Source organism: Carcharodon carcharias, chromosome 2, assembly GCF_017639515.1.
Source record: "Carcharodon carcharias isolate sCarCar2 chromosome 2, sCarCar2.pri, whole genome shotgun sequence".
NCBI lineage: Eukaryota > Metazoa > Chordata > Chondrichthyes > Lamniformes > Lamnidae > Carcharodon > Carcharodon carcharias.
Window position 1 is genome coordinate 232,503,295 of NC_054468.1, and position 15,733 is coordinate 232,519,027.

At 46.3% G+C, this 15,733-nt stretch overlaps 1 protein-coding gene across 1 annotated transcript; it reads left to right on the forward strand.

Annotated features, from left to right (window-relative positions):
• Positions 1-1,482: 1,482 nt before the first annotated feature.
• On the forward strand, positions 1,483-15,398 carry fuca2 (alpha-L-fucosidase 2). The gene is made up of 7 exons (XM_041208783.1): positions 1,483-1,774; positions 7,767-7,954; positions 9,904-10,243; positions 11,576-11,786; positions 13,885-14,075; positions 14,829-14,937; positions 15,037-15,398. The coding sequence occupies exons 1-7, from the start codon at positions 1,551-1,553 to the stop codon at positions 15,175-15,177; spliced, it is 1,404 nt and encodes a 467-aa protein (XP_041064717.1). The 5' UTR covers positions 1,483-1,550; the 3' UTR covers positions 15,178-15,398.
• The last annotated feature ends 335 nt before the right edge of the window (positions 15,399-15,733 follow it).

Genomic DNA, 15,733 nt, shown 5'->3' on the forward strand with positions numbered 1-15,733 from the left:
TGAACTGTGAAGAGGACAGTGTAGAACTTCAAAAAGACATAGACAAGTTGGGTGGAGTGGGTAGATAGGTGGCAGATGAAATTCAATGTGGAGAAATGTGAAGTGATTCATGTTGCTAGGTAGAACATGGAGAGTTAATATAAAATAAATGGTACAATTCTAAAGGGGGTGCAGAAGCAGAGAGACCTGGGTGTATGTGTCATTGAAGGTTGCAGGACAGGTTGAGAGAGCAGTTAATAAAGCATATGGTATCCTGGGCTTTATTAATAGGGGCATAGTGTATAAGAGCAAGGAGTTGAACTTGTATAAGACAGTAGTTTGACCTCAGCTTGTGTAGTAATTCCAGTTCTGGGCATCACACTTTAGGAAGGAATTGAAGACATTGGAGACGGTGCAGCAAGGATTCATGAGATTGGTTCCAGTGATAAAGAAATTAAATTATGAAGATTGGAGACGTTGGGAGTGTTTTCCTTGTTAAAAAGAAGACTGAGAGGGGATTTGTTAAATGTATTCAAAATCATGAAGGGTCTGGACAGAGTAGATAGGGAGAAACTGTTCCCATTGATGGAAGGATCGAGAACGAGAGGGAACAGATTTGAAATAATTGGCAAAAGAAGCAAAAATAACATGAGAGAAAAGCTTTGCACTCAGCGAGTGGTTGGTGGTCTGCACTATGGTCCAGTCTTGCTTGGTGATTGTCACTGTGGTCTGGAATGCACAGGCAGGTCTGGAATGCACTTACTGAGAGTGTGGTGGAGGCAGCTTCGATTGAAGCGTTCAAAAGGGAATTAGACTGTCATCTGCAACGGAAGAATGTGCAAGGTTTTGGGGTGAAGGCAGGAGAACGGCACTAATGAATTGCTCATTCAGAGAGCTGGTGCAGATGTGATGGGCAGAATGGCCTCCTTCTGCGCTGTAACAATTCTGTGATTCTTTGATCCTGCAATCACCTTTGTCCCACTGTCCTATTTCCTATCTCAAATCTATCTTCATTCCCAAAGTAGTCAGCTGGCATCATCACCACATCCTGAGTCAATTGTTGAAGCTGGGAGGTCAATTTAAAATGTCAAACCTGAGATTAATAGATTTTTGTTCGGCAGCGATGCATCACAGGATATGAAACCTAGGCGAATTCATGGAATTGAGGTCCTGGGCAGCTATGATCTTAATTGAATTGGAGAACAGGCCAGAGGGCTGAGTGACCTCCCGTTGATGCCACAGTAATAAATGTTCAATTTTATCAGGATTGGCATAACCTTATTATTCTATCCAAACATTAATGAACAGCTGTTAAAAAATGGAGCAATAGCGGTTGCTAGAGTTCAGCATTGATATCGGGACAACCACAGTGAAACGTGGGGCTCACAGCAGTTTCTCTTCTGGTTCCTGATACGAATCCGTACTCCCGATGGGATGTTGGAAGGGACTTGGTACGCCGCAGGACCCAGCGGAAACGCACCGCAAACAGCAGCGGGCCCGCCTCCCCCAGCTCCCCAGCTCCCCAGCGTTTCCTGGTGGAGACAGTCCGAAGCCTTTCTGGTGTCTGTGCGATGGGCTCCGCTGTCCTGAGCGGCAGGGTTTGCTGCCCGCGCCTGGCCCTGATCTGGCTCCAATTGTCAATGCTCCGCAGCCAAGGTCAACAAACAGTGCCAGCCCCGAGCTGGGAGGCGATTGACTCGCGTCCCCTGCCCCCCTGGTATGACCAAGCCAAGTTTGGCATCTTCATTCACTGGGGAGTCTTCTCGGTGCCCAGCTTCGGCAGTGAGTGGTTCTGGTGAGTTAGCAGCAGCTTTGAAACAAATATCAAACATATCTTCATGTAAATAAAAACTTTCATAATTGTTCCCCCCCCCGCCCCCCGCTTCTCTCTGAAACCTTCCTCTGTTTTACTTCACTTGTCCACACGATTTAGCGAAGCCGTTTTGTTACTTCCGTGATTTTTCTTTATCCCTTCATGGGATGTGACCATCGCTGGCTAAGCCAGCATTTGTTGCCTATCCCTAGCTGCCCCTTGTTCAAAGGGCATTTAAGAGTCAACCACTGTTACTGTGGGTCTGGACTCACATGTAGGCCAGACCAGGTAATGATGGCAGATTTCCTTCCCTAAAGGACATTAGTGAACCAGATGGGTTTTTACAACAATGGTTTCACCGTTATCATTAATATCATTTTAATTCCAGGTTTTTATTGAATTCATACTCCATCTGCCTTGGCAGTATTCAAACCCAGGTCTCCAGAACATTATTCGGGGGGGTCTCTGGATTACTAGTCCAGCGACAATACCACTATGCCATCACCTCCCCCTGGGTATTTTGATACCTCCCCCGGTATTGCACACCGGAACTCTCTCGGGGATTTCCTGCTCTCAAGGCTCTCATAAGCAACACCCCTGATCAAGAGTTCATTTAGCCTGAAGACATCTGGTCAGTGGTTGCTGGTCATTGTCCAGTCTTGTCTGGTGGTCACTCACGGTGATCCAGTTTTGTTTTGTGGTCAGTCACTGTGGTGAGGTTTTGGTTGGTGGTCACTCACTGTGGTCCAGTCATGGTTGATGGTGTTGTGACACAGCAGATGGTAAATGCTGAGCTGTTCAAATCCCAGAAGGAAACTTGAAACAACTGTCACAACTAATTTTCAATTTGTATAAATTTTGAGATGCATGCCTTGAATTCAGTAGCAATAAGATCACCAAGTCTTGTACATGTTTACAAAACTAGATTAAACATTTATTAATAAGAGAAATGGTTTTTAAATACATACATGGATCTACAAATTACTATTATGATAACTTCTAAATCCCCTAATCAATCTAACTTCCAGTTACACTTTCGTTAAGGCAACATAGTCATAGAGTCATAGAGGTCTCCAGCACAGAAAAGGCTCTTCGGCCCATCGAGTCTGCGCCAATCAAACAAATACCTAACTATTCTAATCCTAATTTCCAGCACTAGGCCCACAGCCCTGAATGCCATGGCATCGCAAGTGTACATCCAAATACTTCTTAAATGTTATGAGGGTTTCTGCCTCTACCACCCTTTCAGGCAGTGAGCACCCTCTGGGTGAAAAAATTCTTCCTCACATCCCCTCTAAACCTCCTGCCCCTTACCTTAAATCTATACCTCCTGGTTATTGATCCTTCTACCAAGGGGAAAAGTTCCTTCCTGTCTACCCTATATATGCCCCTCATGATTTTATACACCTCAATTATGTCCCCTCTCAATCTCCTCTACTCCAAGGAAAATAACCCCAGTCTATCCAATCTCTCCTCATAACTAAAACTCTCCAGCCCAGGCAACATCCTGGTAAATCTCCCCTGCACCCTCTCTAGTGCAATCACATCCTTCCTATAATGCGGATTCCAGAACTGTACGCAATACTCTAGCTGTGGCCTAACCAGCATTTTATACAGTTCCAGCATAACCTCCCCGATCTTACATTCTATGCCTCAGCTTTTTTTTTGCAAAAAATATACTTTATTCATAAAATATCTTCAACCACATTCCAAACCATTTCAAAATCACTATTACAAAAATACAATCAGGTTCAACTTTTACAACATGAATCATAAGGTGTATCAGTACAAACAATGAATATTACAATCATTGGCAGACATTCATTTTGGGCTGTACATCCCGACGCGCTCTTTACAATTCCCAGTCCCTCGGTGCACTGTGGCAGAAAGGTCTTAGACAGCGACCCTTCCCCACTGGGCCATTGCAGCGGCTGCCCCAAGCTTTAGTGCGTCCCTCAGCACGTAGTCCTGGACCTTGGAATGTGCCAGTCTGCAACACTCAGTCGGGGACAACTCTTTGCGCTGGAAGACCAACAAGTTTCGGGCCAGACCAAAGAGCTGAATTGATGATCCTCCAGCTGCAGTTGATGTTTGTCTTGGTGTGTGTCCCTGGGAACAGCCCGTAGAGCACAGAGTCCTGTGTCACAGAACTGCTCGGGATGAACCTCGACAGCAACCACTGCATCTCTCTCCAGACCTTCTTTGCAAAGGCACAATCCACAAGGAGGTGAACAACCTTCTTGTCCCCACCACAGCCACCTCGAGGGCAACGTGCAGAGGGGGTGAGACTCCTGGCGTGTAGGAAGGATCTGACAGGGAGGGCCTTTCTCACCACCAGCCAAGCCACGTCTTGGTGTTTGTTGGAAAGTTCTGGCGATGAGGCCTTCTGCCAAATGACTTTGACAGTCTGCTCAGGGAACCATCCCACAGGATCCACCCTCTCCTTTTCCCTCAGGGCCTCTAAGACGTTACGTGCCGACCACTGCCTGATGGACTTGTGGTCAAAGGTGTTTCTCTGCATAAATTTTTCCACGAGGGACAGGTGGTACGGCACGGTCCAACTACTTGGAGCGTTCCGCAGCATCGTGGCCAGACCCATCCTTCGCAACAACGGGGACAGGTAGAACCTCAGCATGTAGTGACACTTGGTGTTTGCATACTGAGGGTCTACACACAGCTTGATGCAGCCACACACAAAGGTGGCCATTAGTATGAGGGCGATGTTGGGCACGTTTTTTCCCCCTTTATCTAGAGGCTTGTACATCGCGTCCCTGCGGACACGATCCATTTTTGACCTCCAGATAAAGCGGAAGATGGCTCGGGTGATCGCCACCACGCAGGAGTGTGGAATGGGCCAGACCTGCGCCACGTACAGCAACAGCGAGAGTGCCTCACACCTGATGACCAGGTTCTTACCCACAATGGAGAGGGAGCGTCGCTCCCACATGACCAGTTTCCTTTTCACCATAGACACTCGCTCCTTCCAGTTTCTAACACAGGCCCTGGTCCCTCTGAACCATATCCCCAGCACCTTCAGGTCGTCAGCCCTGACAGTGAAGGGGACAAAGGATTGGTCAGCCCAGTTCCCAAAGAACATGGCCTCGCTCTTCCCACGATTTACCTTGGCTCCCGAGGCCAGTTTGAACAGGTCGCAGATGTGGATAAGTCTGTGCACCGACAGCGGATCCGAGCAGAAGACAGCGACATCGTCCATGTACAGGGAGACTTTGATCTGAGTGCCTCCACTGCCTGGGATCGTCACTCCTCTTATGCCCGGATCCTTCCTGATGGACTCAGCAAAGGGTTCTATGCAACACACGAAAAGAACAGGTGAGAGAGGGCAGCCCTGCCTGACTCCAGATTTAATAGGAAAGCTATCTGATTGCCACCCATTGATTGAGATTGCACTACTGATGTTAGTGTAGAGCAGTTGGATCTAATTGCGAATTCCCTCCCCAAACCCCATTTTTGAGAGCACATCCACCATGTAGGTGTGCGATATTCTGTCAAAGGCCTTCTCCTGATCCAGGCTGATGAGGCAGGTATCCACACCCCTGTCCTGTACATAGGCAATCGTATCCCTGAGCAGCACGAGGCTGTCAGAGATCTTCCTGCCCAGCACAGTGAAGGTCTGGTCAGGGTGGATCACCAATTCCAGAGCGGATTTGACCCGATTGGTGATGACCTTGGACAGAATCTTATAGTCCACATTCAACAGTGAAATGGGTTGCCAATTTCTAATTTCCTCGCTTTTCCCCTTGTGCTTGTAGATGAGGGTGATGATGCCTTTCCTCATGGATTCTGACATACTGCCGGCCAGGAGCATACTCTTGTACACTTCTAGCAGGTCTGGGCCGATCCAGTCCCACAGAGCCGAATACAACTCCGCCGGCAAGCCATCGCTTCCGGGAGTTTTACTCTTCTCGAAGGACTCAAGGGCCTTGGTCATTTCGTCAGGAGTTAGCGGTTTGTCCAGGCTCTCCCGTGTACTGTTGTCTAAGACCTCCGTGATAGAGGACAGGAAGGACTGGGAGGCCGTGCTGTCTGTGGGCTTCACGTCATACAATCCGGCATAAAAGGATTTGCTGATCCTCAAAATGTCGGACTGAGATGACTTTACTGAACAGTCTCCTTCCTTCAGGCTGCTGATCACAGAGCTCTCTCTGTGTACCTTTTGGAAGAAGAAACGTGAACACGTCTCATCCTGCTCCACGGAGCGGACTCTGGAACGGAAAATGATCTTGGAGGCCTCTGAGGCAAAGAGCAAGGCTTGCTGGCTCTTCACCTCTTGGAGTTCCTCCTTGACATCGACCCCCATCGACTGCAGCCGGAGCAGATTCTGCATGTTTTTCTGGAGTAGGGACATTTCCCTCTGTTCCTTTCTAGCTTTCTGGGTGCCTTTGAGGATGAAAAACCTCTTGATGTTTCCCTTGATCGCTTCCCACCAGTGTGTCAGGCTCTCAAAGAGGGGTTTCACGGTTCTCCAAACTTTGTAATCCCTCTTGAGCTCCTCAATGTTCTCTGGGGTCAGCAGTTGCACGTTTAATTTCCATTATTCAATGCCTCGGCTAATAAAGGCAAGCATCCCATATGCCTTCTTAACCACCTTATCTCCCTGTCCCGCTACCTTAAGGGACCGGTGGACATACACACCAAGGTCCCTCTGATCCTCGGTACTTCCCAGGGTCCCATAATTCATCGTGTATTCCAGTGCCTTGTTTGCCCTAAACAACATAGATTTTAAAAGACCCAGGCAAAGAAACATGATACCCTGAACAAGTTGAATTCAAAGTGAGTTTTCTTAACTTTAGTTCTTTGTAGACAGCAGCTTGAGGCGTAAATTCTGAAGGTTTTTTCACATTTGTAATATCTTAAAATGCCTACCCTTACACACAGCCTTTGCTTCTTTATACATATTTTCCCCTTTGAATGCAAATACCCAGTGTTTCACTATGTCTTTGGACTTTATCCCCCTGATAATAAAAATCTCTCGAAGCACTAAGTTTTTCTGTAACCTTTGGGGAAATAAACACACTGTTTCTGAACTTCACTTGGCTAGTTGACACATTTCACCCCCCCCCCTTTGAAAACAATCTCATCTAGTTTAGTTAAAAATGCAAATGTTCCCTTGACACCTATGTTTCTAAACTTCCCCATGTTTACCTAATTAACATTTCAAATCTAACTTCTTACATAAAAGCACCCAGACTAGCTGTTTCCAAATCAATTAAGTCTTACACACACACACACAGACACCGATAGACACATCCCACTTATTACTCTATTTCACAAATTCCGATAATATTATGAGAATTATTATATCTTCTTGACAATGCTTACTCACTGTGATCCAGTCTTGTTTGGTGGTCACTCACTGTGATCCAGTCTTGTTTGGTGGTCACTCACTGTGGTCCAGTCTTGTTTGGTGGTCACTCACTGTGGTCCAGTCTTGTTTGGTGGTCACTCACTGTGTTGAGGTTTTGGTTGGTGGTCACTCACTGTGGTCCAGTCTTGTTTGGTGGTCACTCACTGTGCTGAGGTTTTTGCTGGTGGTCACTCACTGTGGTCCAGTCTTGTCTGGTGGTCACTCAATGTGTTGAGTTTTTGGTTGGTGGTCACTCACTGTGGTCCAGTCTTGTTTGGTGGTCACTCAATGTGTTGAGGTTTTGGTTGGTGGTCACTCACTGTGGTCCAGTCTTGTCTGGTGGTCACTTACTGTGATCCAGTCTTGTTTGGTGGTCACTCACTGTGGTCCAGTCTTGTCTGGTGGTCACTCACTGTGGTCCAGTCTTGTTTGGTGGTCACTCAATGTGTTGAGGTTTTGGTTGGTGGTCACTCACTGTGGTCCACACTTGCCTGATGGTCATTTGCTTTTGAGAGTGCCTGTAAATGGAAATCACCACAGCAATCACCACTCTCATTACAGTTTCTGACAGAATTAAAGACATTTGACTTATTTGTATTTTCTCTTCAGGTACTACTGGCAGAAAGAAAAATTGAAACCCTATGTCGACTTTATGGAAAGAAACTATCCTCCTGACTTTACATATGCAGAATTTGCTCCCATGTTCTCTGCTACCTTCTTCGATGCAGCAGAATGGGCTGACCTCCTCAGTGCCTCAGGGGCCAAGTATGTTGTCCTGACCTCCAAACACCATGAAGGTAACCGGGTATTCAATGCACTGGCTTTACATCCATTACCCTGATGTACCAAACCCCTGTAGGGAGGGTGCGAGTGTCAGATGGCCTTCTGGTCATTAAGTATAATGTCAACGCGGGCAGGTTGTTTGTTAACTCTCAGTTCTGTCTCTTCAGGTAGAAGTTATTTTTCATTTTGTCTGTGGGATCATCCTGGTAGATGGTCTAATTTTAAGTGGAGCACAGGAGTAGAGTCATCTTTTTTTATGATTATTTATTCATTCGTGGGATGTGGGCATCACTGGTAAGGTCCATCCCTAACTGCCCTTGAGAAGGTGGTGGTGAGCTGCTTTCTTGAACCGCTGCAGCCCATGTGGTGTAGGTACACCCACAGTGCTGTTAGGGAGGAAGTTCCAGGATTTTGACCCAGTGACAATGAAGGAACGGCGATATGTTTCCAAGTCAGGATGGTGAGTGACTTGGAGGGGAACTTCCAGGTGGCGGTGCTCCCATCTATCTGCTGCCCTTGTCCTTCTAGATGGTAGTGGTCGTGGGTTTGGAAGGAGCCTTGGTGAGCTGCTGCAGCACATCTTGTAGGTGGGTACACACTGCTGCCACTGTGTGTCCGTGGTGGAGGGAGTGAATGTTTAAGGTAGTGGATTAGTATACTTCTTGCTCACTAATTCTTCATCCTCTCTCCCTTCCATTTGACTGAGACTCTACTGCCATTCCATCACTCCCAACTAACACTTTTATCACCAACCCGCACTTCCACCCACCCCGGTACTCTCTCCTCCTCTACCCTGGGATAGATTTTTGATTGACAAGAAATTCAAGGGTTATAGGGCGCAGACAGGTAAGTGAAACTGAGATCACAATCTTATCAGCCATGATCTTACCAAATGGAGAAGCAGGCTCAAGGAGCAGAATGGCCTACTCCTGTTCCTAATTCTGGTGTGTTCTAAGCTAATGCTGGCCCTCTCTCTCCTCCCCCACCTAAGTGTCAGTCCCAGTTTCTTCCCCTTTTTCATTTCTATCCATTGCCTCTCTCCTTTTATTACCCATGTATTTCACTTTCATATAGCTCTCTCTCCATTAGTTCCCTATTCCTCTACACATCTTTGCCACCAATCACCCACTGTCCACTCAGCCCTGCTGCTATCTGAGTCCCTTGCGAATGTATTCGCCTGAGTCCTTGCTCCTTACAGCAGGAATTGCAAAAAACTATTGACAGGATCTCATTATTCCCACAAGAGTTTCCGTCAACATTATAGAGCGACTGCAATCCTGTCAATTGTTATTGGGAGTGGCACTGAGATGATAGAGGAATTCAGAGCCCAGCTGTCAGTGTGAAATGGTGACTGTTGCTATTTACATGACGTTCAACTACTAAAAATGGAAATGTTTCTTACCTCAGGGCTGTTATTCCTACTCTAATAAGCACAAAGCATTTAGCTCCTTGCAAAATTTATTAGGACTAATTTTCCCTCATATTTATATTAATCCAACCCCGATGCAGTTTCTGAGTTGGTTCCATTTATGTAGAACTAGAAATCAAAAGACAGAAGTGTCCCATTGGTTTGTGGCAATGGTAACTCACCACAAGCAAATAGTGATTATCACGTTCATCCACTTTGTTCCCAAATATTTTCATCCTCTTCCTTCATCTCCGACTTCACTCTAACCGTGAATGTTAACGTTGTCACTGCTTCAACTGCTAACCCGGAGTGAATCCCACAGCTTCACAACTGTCACCTGGCTTGTTTTAATCCTCTTGCATTTAATCTATAAGCCCCGTGTCCTTGGCTTCTCAACTACTTGCTCAAGTGCTTTGAACAAACTCAGTGTACTATTTACAAAAACATTGATAAAAACAGAACATGCTGGAAATACTCAACTGGTCTGGCAGCAACTGTGGGAAGAAACAGAGTGTATGTTTCAGGTTGATGGTCTTATATGTGTGATTTTTTTAGGCTTTACACTGTGGGGATCCAAGTATTCTTGGAATTGGAATGCGATTGACACCGGTCCTCACCGTGACCTTGTTGGAGAACTTGCTGATGCTGTTCGAAACAGGACAAAGCTGAGATTTGGCCTGTACCATTCTCTCTTTGAATGGTTTAACCCAGCCTTCCTGGAAGATGCTGGCAATGTGTTTACAACCAACAAGTTCCCCACAACCAAGAGCTTGCCCGAGCTGTATGAAATTGTGAACAAATACCGGCCAGAAATCCTGTGGTCCGATGGAGATGGGGATGCACCTGATTCCTACTGGAACAGCACGGGCTTCCTGGATTGGCTGTATAACCACAGGTATGGACCTGCGTATGTAGGTGAATGGCTTGCATTGATTTGAACTCCTCCCACCTGGTAGAAACTAGGCAGGGGCAGCAATTTAAATTAAGGGTATTGTCTCTCCCCCCGTCCACCCCACTCTCTTCCCCCCTCTGATCCCATTCCTTTCCCCCCCTCTGATCCCACTCCCTGCCTCTGATCCCATGGCCTTCCCCCTTCAATCCCACTGCCTTCCTGCCATATCTTGGTACTGGGTCTGTTCTTCTAGCCGAGCACAGCAGCAGCAGGAAGGCAGTAGGATTTGGATTTAATTGTTTAACTGGAAACCTGAGTGATGGTCAGTGATGAGCGTCTAGAAGACCCTGCCCTGCTCTGGCCTTCACCCTTCCCCTCCCCGATCACATCCACAGCACAGTCGAGACAACTGATGTAAATGCGGAGATCGACCTGTTGTCCAGGACTTGGACTCTCCTGGTTTGCCTTCATTTCTATGCTCGTGTCTGACCCCTTTCTCTTTAACTTCGGGGCCTCTATGTCAGTAAGTATGAGGCACCAGAATAAGTTGGAGTCAACTAGAATTCCATTACATGATAACCCCTGGTACCCAGGAATGCATCAACGTTCAATTGTGGAAAAAAATCAATTAAAGCTTTTGATGAGAGAACGGGCTTAAACAACAGGAGATTCACTATTGCTAAAAGGGCTTTAATTCTCCCGAATGATGTCGCATCACCTTTACTGTTGTTTTTGCGCTGTCTGTTTGCTGGAACACAGGTTCTAATATTTGCCATGCTCCTGCTGTAAGTTTGTAACTGGACTGTGGAGCTGGCACTGTAACCAGCCTCTCTCCCCACACAGCCCCTCTCTACTTCAGGGGACCCAGCATTCACCTTTGCTGTTGGAATTTCAGGCCTGCCGTGTGCAATGCAGAGCATAGTGATGATGTTACTGAATTAGCAAGCTGAGGCCTGGGCTAAAGATTTAGAGAATGGCAGCTCAGTTTATAAAAGTATAGAATTGTAGGATAATATAGCGCAGAATGGAGCTATTCAGCCATTGAGTCAGTCTGCTCTGGCTCACTTGAAGACCAATCCAGTTAGTCCACTCACTCCCACCTGCCCCCCACACTTGTCCCATATCCCTACAAATTCCCACCCCCGCAGTATTTACCCAATTTCATAGAGAGGTAAGAATCTGGTATCAGTAAGTGAGACCATAAAGCTGTTGGCTTGTTGTAAATACATAATTGGTTCACTCATTTTGCTATTTAGGGTTAGGAAAGCTGTATATAAAATGTCTGAGGCCTTCGATTATACACAGCTAATATCTGCTCTGTTATTGTTATTCCAGTCCAGTTGGGAAGACGGTTGTAACTAACGACCGCTGGGGTTATGGCACAATCTGCAAACATGGCGGCTACTACACATGTACCGATCGGTATAATCCAGGCCACCTCCTGGCTCATAAATGGGAGAACTGCATGACCCTAGACAGCAAATCCTGGGGATACAGGAGAGAGGCAAAGCTCAGTGATTATCTTTCAATAGAACAACTGGTGAAGGTAAAACATACCCTGTCTGTCTCTGTCTGTTTGTCTGTCTGTCTGCCTGGATTTCGACGTGCCTCTGGAGGGGGCTGGCAGTCCACAGACCGGGGCAGGGGGATGTACAATTGGGTGGGCTGGCAGAGGGGGTGCTGTGCCTGTCACCTTCCTGCTTACCAGCAGCAGTGTAATTGGTGAGTGACCTGCTCACCCTGAGGCTGATTGTGGGCCTTAAGTGGCCAATTAATGACCACCAGGGGGCTCCTTCAGCCGCTGGTATTTTGCTCTCCTGCTTGGGCACCCTGTATCCCAGGAGGGCCCCCACAACGGCAAGGGCCGCCCTGCTGGAAGCCCCCTCCTCTCCCCCACCCCTACCCTCGGACTCGACTCCCCAAGCCTCCCCCATCACCAGGGCCTGCCTGATTGGTCCTGGCGAGCCCTGGCCCTCAGTTACCTGCATTCTGGATCACCTCATTGGTGGTGCTGTGGGGACTGAAGAGCTGTCAGCATTCTGATTGGCCAGCAGCTCTAGGAGGTGGGACATCCTGCCTCAAAGGGCTGGAAGCCACGACTGCAGCAACCAAGGCCTGAACCATGTCAAATTGAGTTATGGCTTCCAGGGCTGGTGAAATCAGGCCTTCCCTGACTTTCGGCTGGTTTGTAGGGTCACTGTCTCCATGTAAAATCCCGGCCTCAGTGTCACAGTCTGCCTGCCTTGTTGTCTATTTGTAAATGTAAAACATATCTATCTATCCGATACATTTTGAGTTTTGTGATCAGATCCTGGATTGCCACTCCAGGACTTCAGTACATAAGTTATGACTGACACTCTATTGCAGCATTCGAGGGAGCGCTGTACTTTGGGAGATGCCAGTTTTTGAACGAGATGTTAAACCAAGGTCCTGTCTACCCTCACAGGAGGACATACAAGATCTCATACCACTATTTTGAAGAAGCACAAGGGAGTTCCCCTGCTGCCCTGGCCAATATTTATTCCTCAATCATGATCACTGAAACAGATTATCATGTTCATGTTGCCGATTGTGGAAGTTTGCTAAATGCAAATTGGCTCCTACATTGTGAATGTGATGACACATCAAAAACATTTCATTGGCACCTTGCAAGGTCCAGTGGTTGTGAAAGGTGCTATATAGATGCAAAGCTTTTTTTTAATCTATCTCTGTCCCTCTTTGACTGCCTGTGTCTCTCTTTATCTCTTTATACTGTTCCTTCTACATCCACCTACTTCTAGCTCTGTCACTCTCTCATGTAATCCTCTAGCCCTCTACCCCTCTCTTTATGTATCTAAGCATCCCTGTTTAGTCCCCTGGGTATCTATCTTTATTACGGATTGGCCTGTATAGGGCCTGCTGATTGGTGGGGTGCATTTCATTGATGGGGTTGTCAACCGGTGAGATTGCAGGTTTGATCACGGCCTGACCAATGTCTGATCGTTCTGACTGGTGCAGCTTACTTCACTGGCAACTCTGTGCACCAATGGGATGGGAGATCTTCAAGAGCCAACCAATAGGGATGTAATGGAATGGTGCAAACCGACAATTGGCACTAAGACAGTCCCTTTGTTAAATTTGAAGACGGTCTGAAATAGAAGGTTTATAATTTAGATCAGTTACACTGTTAGAGTCCACGAGGGATTATTTGAGATCTTTACCCCTCTATAAATGAAAAATGAAAATTTAGGGTGAGATATGTCAACAGAAAGAAAATTATTTGCAATGTGAAACAGGTTGCTGATTCACTGTGGGAACATTTTGCGATACTAGCGAAGAACAAACTCCAGCCTACATTTATATGGCACCTTTAATGTGGTAAAACAGCTTTACAGTAGCATTATCAAGCAAAAAAATTTACACTGAGCCAGCATTGGCTTTTTGGGCTGAATAGCCTGATCCTGTACCATTTATCCTATGGGCCAAAGGTTAAGGGTAAATATTAGGACTAAGGTGACTAAGAACTTCCTTCTCATGATATCGCGTTTTGAGGAAGAGTTCCACTGAGACAAACATCACTATGCTGTGTGACAACAGATTGAAAAATATTTACTGAAGATTTGTCTGTGAAGAGCATTGCTACTTTCACTGCTCTCTTCTTTCAGACCCTGGTTGAAACCGTCTCCTGTGGAGGAAATCTCTTAATGAACATTGGGCCCACTCATGATGGACGGATACTCCCCATCTTTGCGGAGAGGCTGCAGCAGATGGGACAGTGGCTACAAGTAAACGGAGAGGCGATATACAACACAAAGACTTGGAGAAACCAGAACGACACTATCACCCCCGGGGTTTGGTAGGGTTATAGAGAATGCAGCTTTGGAAGGGGTATAGACACATAATATTATTGACAAGGTGCGAAACACATTGGCTTCAGCCATGGCTCATTGGTTAACACTCCCAGCTTCGAGTCAGAAGGTTGTGTTTTCAAGTTCCACTCCAGAGACTTGAGCACAAAATCCAGGCTGAGGGAGTGCAGCGCTGTTGGAAATGCCACCTTTCAGTTGAGACTGTAAACCGAGTCCCCTCGGGCCTCTTGGGTGGACATAAAAGATCTCAGGGCATGATTAAAATAAGAGCAGGGGTGGTCTGATCCATATTTATCCCCAACCAACATCATTAAAACAACTTAATTGGCCATTCATCTCACTTTTGTTTTGGGACCTTGCTGTGTAATCCCACCTGTTGTATTTCAAGGCCCAATTCTAAACGCAGCAAAAAAAAGAGTCCTTGGAACAGGGTGACATGTTAAGCATTCCTTTCAACCTATTCTCTCACCCAGCATTTTGATCTGCTTACTTTTCATTCGAAAAGGAGGAGGCCGATTAGCTCCTTGAACCTGCTCCTCCATTCAGTGAGATCATGGCAGATCTGCAACCTAACTCCACATAGGTGCCTTTGTCCCATCTTGCTTAGTGCCTTTGGTCTCCAACCTTGGAGGTGGCATTGGTTACCTGGGCACACGTTTCCATTCTAAATGTGTGAGGTTGGGCGCCGTTAACTGTTGGAGACACTTTGTATCCTGAAGGTGGATTATCTGTTTTGCCAGGTACACGTCTGCAGCTGAAGAAGGAGTGGTTTATGCGGTATTCCTCAGCTGGCCGAAACTGGGATTGCTGACCCTTGGTGCTCCCCATGTTACAGTAGGAAAAACAAAGGTTTGAATTATTTAACCATACATAACTGAGTGATATTCCATTAAGCACAGCTCAATCCAACTTTCATATCAATACATGTGTATTATTTTTATAAATCAGGTAAACCTCGTTGGATACTCTGAACCTCTGCAATGGGAGAGGTTTGGAGACCAGGGACTGCTGGTAATGCTGCCCAGACTCAACATCAGACAATTACCTTGTCAGTGGGGTTGGACACTGAAACTCAGTAATACCTCTTGATGGGATCGAGCAGAATCGAGTGACATTCTACCAGGGTTCTTGCACTGTATGGCTGGTGTCCCTGCAGCTAGACAAATTTCATTCCTTTTCTTTCTCACTTGTTTTGTTTAACCTTTTACCTCGGACATTAGAAATTTCAATTACTGAAGAAAAGTTGTGATTTTACCAGATGCTGAAAGTGATTTTGTTGATGCTGTGAAGATTAAACACAAATAATCTTTTTATGTCTCCTTCTTTATTCCTGTCTGCAAGTGTGTAAAATATCACACGTTTCTTGGGAAATGCGGATGCAACTTGGTACCTTGCCAAGTTGGAAACATGAGACTGTTATATAGTGGCTACATTGTTATTTGTCTTTGTCCTAGAGCCCAGCCAGTCAGCGTGGGTCTGACCAGGGAGGGGACAAAATATTTTTTTGAGGGTCTTTTTGAGAAGCAAAACTTCCTAACTTAATTTTGTCAAGAGCTACTTTTTGATTTTTGGGAATCCTTTTTTAGGCAACCTTTTTCAAACCCATTCACTTGAAAATATGGGCTCATGCACCAATGCACGGGTC

Bases quoted from the DNA above. Each gene is read 5' to 3' on its own strand.
- fuca2 (XM_041208783.1), top strand. From the start codon at position 1,551: ATGGGCTCCGCTGTCCTGAGCGGCAGGGTTTGCTGCCCGCGCCTGGCC. The intron at 1,775-7,766 runs GTGAGTTAGCAG...TTTTCTCTTCAG, and splicing joins TTCGGCAGTGAGTGGTTCTG to GTACTACTGGCAGAAAGAAA. The intron at 14,938-15,036 runs GTTTGAATTATT...TTTATAAATCAG, and splicing joins TTACAGTAGGAAAAACAAAG to GTAAACCTCGTTGGATACTC.